The following is a 9,770-nucleotide window of genomic DNA, read 5'->3' as shown; positions in this document are numbered from 1 at the left end:
GTCAAAATGCATCAACACAACGAAGCTAATACGACATAAAAACAATGACATACCTGAGGGAGTTTGGCTACATCGAGGCTCACTGCAGTAAAAAAGACATATGGAGGATCAGATAGCAGGTAAAGCAGCACAGCTACAAACACTCACCTGGATTATTAGCATGACGGTCAGAAAGCTAAACAAATAACCCGTAAAATTATTTAAGTCTACAAGCTGCGATGTAAGACGCTGGTTCTGCTCTCGCTGTTGAACCGCTGCTACGCTACAGGTAGTAATATTTGACAGACGGAGCGCCGCTTCTGCTCCACCTGGTAGTGACTCTCACACTGAACCTCTGCTTAAAGCTGCAGCATCTAACCTAAAACAATACATTTTACATACGTATTAAAACTTTCGCTGTCCTAACATGAAACAGATAATCTCTAAAGAAATAATCGATCTCCTCCCTGTTCTGCATAATTATTCCGCTCAGTCAGAAACAGCCACTCAGAACTAGCAGTGATCAGCTAGCCGCCATGCTATCAGGACGTTTTCATTCAGTAACTCTGGATTGTTTATTGTAATGGATCCTGTATTTGCCTTTGAATGTTAAGTTTTATACTTGAATTTCTTTGGCAATGTTGAGAGGTTTTATTTTGACTCTTTGCATTATTTAGCCTCCATATGTTTTCAGTCTGTTAAAGATAGTATTACCGATAGCAGTACAATTTGCACAATGCCTGTTTTGTTTAGTTTTCTTCTTGGAAAAAGTTATTAAAAACAAGTTTTTGTCTAAATTAAGGTGAATTCATGGTTCCTTTTTCCACATAATGTGTAGTGTTTATGATAAAAAAATAAAAATAATAATTATATGATCGGTATCGGTATCGGTGATTGGTATTGGTGATCCGCCCTCATGGGTGATCGGTATCGGCAGGACACAACCTGATTGGCACATCTCTAATCTCAACCAAATTGTTTAGTATTTATTGCTGAACATTTGGCTACATTAATACACAATACATATCACTAACATACATATCACACAAAGCAGGAAGTTGATCTGAAATATGGACTGTAACATCTCTACAAAACAGGAAGTCAGTATAAAAATTTAAGTTTAGCATCTTTCCACATTATGAATTTTCTATTGTGTATCTATTAAAAGATACAGTCGCTGGAACAGTTGTCAGTGTTGTAACATATAGGTCTAGTATTTAAATCCTGCCTGACTGCCTCAGGTTTTGCATGTTTTTTTCTGTACATGCATGGGTTCTGTTACTGTCATTTTGGGTTAATTGGTCAGATTTCTGCCAGGTGTCTGCCAGCAGGGTTGCTATTGTTGACCTGTGATAGGCTGGTGACTTGTCCAGGCGGTACCCTCCTTCTGTTCCTGCTGGAGGTCCACTCTGTGTCATGATGGACACCCAGTGGCAAGTGTAATACAGCCACCAGCTTTGTATTATTCTGCAGATCCTCATCTACAAACAGAAGAAGAAGTGATTGGTAAATGGTTTAAGACATTCTGTGTTCACTTGTTGAAATAAGACAACACCAGATGTGTGAACTTGGTGGTAACAGAAAATGGGTAGAAAAACAAAACATTTTTAAGCATAGGGTTAGTTTATAGAAAATTATGAATGGATAGGCACTCTATTTCTGGTTATTAGCCTTTAACTACAATCTCATTTTGCCATATTTTTAGTGTAACTAAAAGAGTAGATTGTTGTAAAATCTGGTTCTTGATGTAACCTACATATCCATAAATTTAAAATGCATTGTTGACGTTACTCGTTTTCAGTTTTTACTGCATCTGAAGCTTGTCAAAACTCCTGGATGACCAGCAGCTTGTGTTCCTCATGATGTTATTAACATTTTACCAGCATTATTGGTGAGGCTTCTCAACACTTCAAGCCATTCTGAAGGGGAGTCTGCTGCAGTGAGCTGGGCAGGTCAGCAGGAGGATCAATGAGCTCCAGATGTTTGCTGACCTAAACCTTCATTAGAAACACATGTCTGGTGCTGAAATCTGCTCTCTGTTCACTCCTCCTTTAGAAAGGCTTACACCAGTTAGATTTGCTTCACGGTTTCATTGCACAACTGCTTGGGCGCTCATTTTAGTGCTCACCACACCACAGACAAGACAGAAAAACATCTGTGGCCAGCTGTATATCTATCTAGAGGTTGGTTAATGCTTGAGAGCAGTGTGGACTTCCTGTGTTTGACCAGAAATGCGTGCGTGCGTGCGTGCGTGCGTGCGTGCGTGCGTGCGTGCGTGCGTGCGTGCGTGCGTGCGTGTGTGTGATATCACTCTCAAGAGTTTTGGTAATCAGCTAGAGTTTGACTAATGGTTGCTGCTCTTGCACCACTGTATTTGCTATGTTGACTCAGTAGGATGCATGGTCAGCATGACCAGGACTGAAGCAGGGTCCTTCCTTACTGACCGGAGGCTCTTCTGGATCCTTCTTCTCTAGCTTTGGGATTCCTCTCCTCCCACTTGGTGTCCCTCTCTGCAGCGGCTGCACTGCTGTTCACCACACTGAGGAACACTCACACTTACAGTAAAAGTGGAAAATTGTAAAACAACCTTTCACCTAATTCCAAAAAGATATACACCATGTGGAGTTTCCTAAAGTAGGTGGTGTATTACATAAATAAAATAACTGCACTGAATTAAATTGAATTAGAAATGCAGAAAATATTTATCTACCTGCTATATGACCCAATGACCTGGTCAGAGAGCTCTTTGCTTCCTCATACTTCCAGCATTGAGGGTTGATGTTGGTCGGCCAGCTCAGAGGCTCAGTCCACCAGTCTACATTCTGTCTGTTCAGTTTCTCCTTTGTGCTTCAGCATGAAAGTCCCAGGATCAGAGGGAGTCTTAAACTGTTTAAATATGGTTCCCAGAACCTTTCAAATGTTCAGGCCCATCTCATAAGTCACTGTAATATCTAATCTTCACCATAGCTCATATGTCCTGAAGACTTAGATAGTGGTGTACAGGAAACACTACATTTAATTTCCTGAGAAGGTTTGTCAGCATGTGGCTAAACCACAGCGTTGCATAGTTACTAACAGATATTTGCTGCTCACAAGTACTTATAATAGCATTGCTTAATAAGCATAGATGGAGATACAAAGCTAATAGAGGCCCAGGCATTGGACCACATCAAGCCACTAACACAACTGCAAATGTGTTCAGTTTGTCCCATCATTACTTCTGTTATTTACCAGCTTGGAATGCAGCCATTAGCTAGTGTTAATACTCTTGTCATCCAGAGTATTCTGACTGGAACTGTAGCGCTTTATATTCTTTATTCATCCCTCTTGGATATGAAGGATCAGCGAGATTTTTGGGAAAATGTATTAAACTAAACTCTATTTAAAGATACCCTGAATAATACTATATACTGAAATCATAATTGACATAAACAGTCTTAAGCAGTCTTGCCAATACAGTTTTGGCATTAATCTGAGTTTAACCGTAACTCGATGTTGCAGGTGTATCAACAAAGGTTTTAAATAATAGTTTCCATTTTCTAACATGCAGATCCTCCAGGTTGGGTCTAGGAAATCCAAGAGGTTCATGCTTGAAACCTGGAGCAAACCAAAAGTGCAGTTGTAAGAGATTGATTTAATTGTGAGATATTCAGCTCTTTAGTCACACAACAGGAATAGAGCTTGTTCTGCCTCTATGTTTAGCTGCATTTGCACTCTTCTGATGTGTATGTGTGACTTCCTCTGTATCATTGCAGGGTACAAAGGAGGATCCTGCTCAGCAAAATAAGCCAAAGTTTCTGAGTAAGGCTGGCTGGGTGAAGAAGGCCCATGGCCGCCTGCTGACGAGCTACAAAGACCGCTACCTCCATGTGGAGAAGACCGAGGTTGTGGTGTATGAAAATGAGGTACAATACAGCAGAGGCCTGCTTCAGTGCTGTCACATGACCCCAAAGATGTCATTATGCTTTGGGTGACCCTGCTCCAGATTGGTCCATACAGAACTTTGCTTTGTTTTCCAGGATCTGCAGAACTGCCTGGAGCGGCTGGACTTGGAAAACTTTGAAACATGCCATGAACTGAAGAGTCCCTTCAAGAAGAAGCACAGACTGGTTTTGATACGGTCTCCAAAGTCTGGAAACAAGGTGAGTTAAGACATGCTTTAACAGGATGTTCAATGGAAGAAAGACCGGTTCATTTATTTCAGTGCACCAGTTACCATAGTAATCAGTTTTTGTGTTGTGTAGGTCATTTTCCCTGGTGTGGCATATTTAAAGCATCCAGTTTGAATTCTGTTCCAAAAACTTAGGTGAGGAGATCTTGGTGGTGCCTCCATATTTACTTTTTAAGAAACTGATTCTATCTGCAACTTAGTCCAGGCATATTAAGAAAACATGGAATTGCTGTCAAATTCCTGCAACTGCTTCAGTGCTGTGTAGGCCTCTTCACCAATAGCTGATGACGATCTGTATTGGTTCATGGTATTTAGTGTATGGTGATGAACTGAAGCATCATCAGTCAGCTGATAGTTGACTGTTAGAAGAATAACAGTCAACTATTAGACAGAAACAACAATGATGTATTGAGATTTAAAATGGATGTGACAATTGTAATAACTGCAACAGTTTGTAAATTATGACATCGTTCAACATTTAATTTAATTAAATTAAAGATATAAAGTCTTTATATTCTTAAGTTATAAAGAATTTCCTCCAAGTCTAAGTCAATTCTCAGTTCTTTTGCCCCAAGTTAGAGTTTAGTCTTTAAAGAAAATACATTTATTCTCATCTAATCAACAACATCCAGGTCACCTCTAACTCTGTGTTGCTGTGTTTAAAACTTATTTAATATTATTTTGAAAATTCACCAAATTAAATTTTTACCCTATTGGAAATAGCCAAAAGAAAGATGTTAAAACCTATGAATGTTTTAATGAGCACAGTGAGATCAGTAGAAACAACAATGACAACAAAGCCACGTGAAACAACTCTTCACATGGCTTTTTCTTCAGGTAGTGGAAGGAAAAGTCTTTTGGGATTAGAGACAACCTATCTTTTCTCAGAGAATATTTTTTGCCAAGATTCATCTGGTTTCCCACAGCTAGTGTTTTTCTTTGAAAATGCAGTGTTTTTACTCAGGCAGTAAGATCAAGATATTCTGGGTGTGTCCTCCCAGTGCAGCCGGTGGAGAGCTGCAGGCAAAGAGAAAGACATCACATATGACATCATCATTCATGTGATTCCTCCTTCATGAAAAGGGGTCAATATGCTAACCATTCTAGGATCCAGAGTTTGTTTTTTTATCAGTCTTGTTTGTTCTCTGTGTAGTTCAGTCCGTGTTTCATCCCATGGCTGGACCCAACAATCCAAACTTAGTCAAATATCTGATTGACACAATCAGAGTGTGTGTTGCTGCAAGCCTGACCCATTGGGCAGCTCCATATTCTCTGTTATCTCAAATAAATGTAAATTGTGTCAACCTGAATTAGCTTATGATCAATAAAAAACAGTTGTTGTGGATAGAGGCTGCTGAAAATGCATTTTCCACAAATTAATGATGCCAGTATGTAGTTTCTACTGACTGCTGGGTTATCGGCAGATGAAGATGCAAAAATGGAAAATATCAAACTTAATACAGCTGGTTGTCTCATTTGTGTTCTTGCTAGAATACTGAAAGTGAGTGAATGCAACCAAGACTGCTGTTGTTTCATCTGAATGATCAGGATGTGAAGAGCTATTTGGCTGCCTGTACCTTTCTCCAGGGTAACACTTCTGAGTTGTGAGTCTGAATGGTGGCAGTAGAAACCCTCCTGGAAGTGTCCCAGCTGCAGCAGTGTGTTCCTCACACCATGCTGCTGTGCAGTTCCAATTCCTTTTCTAAGACACAGTGGAATAGCTTTGGAATTACATGTAAAGAGGTTTATGCTTTATGCCACTGGCAGATCCATGATGTGAAGTTCCAGACTCAGACTGTAGAGGAGAAGGAGGCCTGGATCAAAGCGCTCAGTGATTGCATCAACCGAGCTAAAAACAAAGTCTTTGACGAGGTAAACAGAAATTTCTGTTGAGGGATTCTTAATTACCTCCATCTTTATCTTTTAGCTTCGCCTCTTAATAATCTGTCCCCATCTCCACTTATCTGCAACATTCTCCTCTATCGCGGCTGATGGATGCATATCCTTCTCAACTACTCCATGAACACTATCTTCTTCATCTGTTGCCCATTCATCTCCAACTTGCCTCTTAAGCTGCTCCAACTGAGCTGTTTCTCACATCATTTGTAATACTGTTCATTTTGTCACCAAAGCATCTCCACTTCTGCCTTCTTTCTGTTGGTTAGAAACAGAAAGAAGGATACACTCTCCTAATAATAACTATGTAGTAAAATGTTCTTTTTTTATTGTGATATATAACAAATACAAGTGTTGGAAATGGGTGTACAACAATAATAGAGAAAAGAAAAAAGAGAAATAGGAGAAGAATCCAGTGTGGTACTTAGGTACTTGGAGTGTTATTGATATGATAAAGGAAAATGGAATATAATGTTAAAATTACTGATCAAAAAATATACCATTACTACTACTACAGAAAAGCTAACATTATTACTTTACTATTAGTTGTTTTTTGTTTTGTTTTGTTTTAGTAAAATGTTCTTGCACCAGTTCTTATGTCACAAATCTGTGTCTCCATCCACTCCACCCTAACTACCCGTTCTTCTTCCGCTCTGTTGACCCCCGCTGCTCAAACTCATCCACCATGAATCTTGTTGCTTCACTATTCCACTTCTCTGTTGCTCTTATTCACATATATTTTTATCTACATTCTATTTGTCCTCAAAAATTTTGAATTTGGCATGTATATTATAGGTGAAAGTTGATGAAAGCAGTAATTTAGAGCATATTACCCGAACAAGACCTCAAGGAAACCGCAACCGGCGCCCACCAACCAGGATCCACATGAAAGAGGTATGAATCTTGGACTCGCACTGTAGAGATTGACTCTTTTATAATGTGCAAATAAAATTCTTGTTATCCAGTGTTTTCTAGAATCATAAGACATAAATAAAAAAAGGTTTAGACCACATAGATGTATTATTCTGTCTCTGCCAAAAGGTTTGGTGCTGATCATGCACATAGCTATTTAACATACTGAGAATATACCAAAGACATGAATGCCATCCATCCATTCATTTTCTTACACTCTTATCTCAGTGGGGTCGGGAGGGGTGATGGTGCCTATCTTCAGCTGTCAACGGGCGAGAGGCAGGGCACACCCAGTCCATTGCAGGGCAACACAGAGACAGACGGGACAAACAACCATGCACGCCCACACTCACACCTAAGGAGAATTTAGACAGTTATGTTTCTGGACTGTGGGAGGAAGCCGGAGTACCCAGAGAGAACCCATGCATGCACAGGGAGAACATGCAAACTCCATGCTGAAAGACCCTAGGCCGGGAATCAAACCACAGACCTTCTTGCTGTATGGTGACAGTACCACCAACTGCGCCACTGTGCAGCCCAATATATGTTTTGAATTCACAAGGATACTAAATCCATGAAAAAATCATGTCTCTGCTCCTGAAACCATTGAGGTATTCATTTGCTGGTTAATGTGATATTTCTTCCTGATATTTCACTCTTTGGAAATATTTATAGCACATAGTTTAGAATCTGCAGTGTTCTTAAAGCTTGTATTGTGTTCTGCTCTAGGTGGCAGAGGTGTCCTCTGATGGTCTCCTGCGGTTGGATCTTAATCTTGAGGATGCTGTGATCCCTAATGGGACAAATACTGCTAAAACAGACAGTACTGAAAGTCCTGAAACAGCAGAGAAACAATCAGTGTTGAGGACAGATGAGGAGAAGAAAGCCATCAAACCTCCCATGCCTCCCACCAAGGAGGCTAAATCCAGTGTTGTACCTGAGAATGAGCCTAATAAACAAGATGAAGAAGAAAAGGTTTGTTCATCTTTTCCATGCAGAAATACTATGTACTCTAAATCTATACCATATAATACTACTACATACAATTGTCTCAAAGTAAATTTACATGAATAAAATGGTCTATAAAACCGATTTCATGTTTTTCAAGGTCATGAAACCGCCAATGCCTCCATCAAAAGAATCTAAACCCAGTGTTACACCTGGGGAGGTGATTTTACAAGATGAAAATACTGATGGCAAGAAAAACACAAGCCCACCACCAACACCTCCCAATAAGCCCAGCTCAGCTGGGTCATTGAGCAACCCTGTAGAAGTGTTACCAGCCTCACCAAACCACCACCCCCCAACTCCTCCATCCAAGGACAAGAAGCCTTCGCAAATGGTTGTGGAGCCCAACCAACAGACACAAGATACAGCTACTGAACAAAGTGAAGACGAAACAGCAATGATCAATGATAAGGTAGACCAGTCAGAGGAAACTGTCCAAAATGGTGAACCCAAAACAACCTCTAACAAACCCAAAGTTCTGCCAGAAGACCTATCAACTGTCACTCAGCCTAAAGGATCACACTCCACTGCTTCTGATACCTCAGCACGTTCTCTTAAAGTAGAGGAGGCTTCACTGCAGAGCGTCCCCTCAGTAGTTGTCTGCACAGACGACCCACTCACTGAGACCCTCAACCTGAGTCCGCTTCTCCACCACCTGCCAGGAGAGAAGAAAAAGAAGGCCGAGGAGAAATCTGTAGACAGTGGTCAGCACTCTGACGATGAGAGTGAAGGCTCGGTGAATGAAGACACGCTGGCAGCTTCCACGGCTGCTCTCCATGGAAGCCATGCTGGCCTGGATGTGTTGGATGGCACTGAAGATGAAAGGGAAATCTCTGTCAACTTAAGGCCATCAGCCAGTCTTCAGGTTAAACCAGATGTCACTACCTGTCGGCGCTCAGAGCCTTTCCAGAAACCTCTCAAATCGTCAATCAAGGCCAGGTCTACATCAATCGGAGATCTACTGTCTGACTCCCTCGGCTCCGGTCAGCTGAAAACCACCTGCAAAGCTGAAAATGAAGGGAGCATATCACCCTTTCAAAATTCTGTAACAAAGCTTGAGTCTGAAGTGGCTCTGGAGATGAAAAATACGAGTGAGCTCCTCAGTCAGGCTCAGGAGAGAAGTTACGCTGAGGTAATGCCTGAGGATCTGCTTGCTAAAGCTCTGGAGAAGCTCCAGAAGGCTGACTGCGTCCTCAGAGAGGTCAAGAAATTGAAAATTACAAAGAAGAGGATGAGCTGGTAAATAAGTAACAGCCAGTCATCTAGAAATTAACTGATTGGACAGTTATTCTCTGTTCTACCAGAGAATAACTGTCACCCAAAACATTTAAAAAGGGTTAAGTTGGTTTGGGAGCATAAAACTCTGGTCAATCTATGGAACTGAGGTTGACTTGTATTTTTTGCTGTCAAATATTGGTTGACAGTCTTCTGAAGTTGGGTTAAACTCAGTCTACTTCGATATGAAATAAATAAAGCCTTATGGAAAAAACAAGTTAAAGATGTTTTTTACTGGATGTGTTAGTATTTTACTGAACACAGTTTGGTAAACTAGCTTAGGTCAGGTGGGAGGAAGTCGTCCTTTAGTGGGCAAATGTATCTCACTTTTAACAGATAGAGCATCCCATGCAGCTTCTTATAATCAACACAGCACATTCTTTGCACATTTACTGCTTCAGTTTGTTTTGTTAAATCATAACCTGAAAGAAAAGAAGATTTATTTTAACAGCAAATTAAGAAACATTTTATCATTTCCTCTGGGAACCTTAGCTTTTCTTTCAGATACATACACTGTTTATTTGAGGGA

General features: G+C 40.5%; 1 protein-coding gene across 3 annotated transcripts in view; it reads left to right on the top strand.

The window, feature by feature from the left end:
- Positions 1-9,458, top strand: part of plekho2 (pleckstrin homology domain containing, family O member 2) — a 16,504-nt gene extending 7,046 nt beyond the window's left edge. Inside the window, exons 2-8 of one of the 3 annotated variants that reach the window (XM_017304186.1) lie at positions 3,735-3,884; positions 3,999-4,121; positions 5,918-6,022; positions 6,842-6,940; positions 7,688-7,933; positions 8,067-9,239; positions 9,278-9,458. In XM_017304186.1, coding sequence (XP_017159675.1) covers positions 3,735-3,884; positions 3,999-4,121; positions 5,918-6,022; positions 6,842-6,940; positions 7,688-7,933; positions 8,067-9,209 — 1,866 coding nt within the window. In that variant the 3' untranslated portion in view covers positions 9,210-9,239; positions 9,278-9,458. Of the gene's footprint in view, positions 1-3,734; positions 3,885-3,998; positions 4,122-5,917; positions 6,023-6,841; positions 6,941-7,687; positions 7,934-8,063 lie in introns of all 3 variants that reach the window. The other 2 variants (XM_017304187.1, XM_008405040.2) reach the window with 2 other exon arrangements.
- The last annotated feature ends 312 nt before the right edge of the window (positions 9,459-9,770 follow it).

This window comes from Poecilia reticulata, linkage group LG3 (assembly GCF_000633615.1).
Source record: "Poecilia reticulata strain Guanapo linkage group LG3, Guppy_female_1.0+MT, whole genome shotgun sequence".
NCBI classification, from domain to species: Eukaryota; Metazoa; Chordata; class Actinopteri; order Cyprinodontiformes; family Poeciliidae; genus Poecilia; species Poecilia reticulata.
This window is presented reverse-complemented; position numbering and strand designations above follow the sequence as displayed.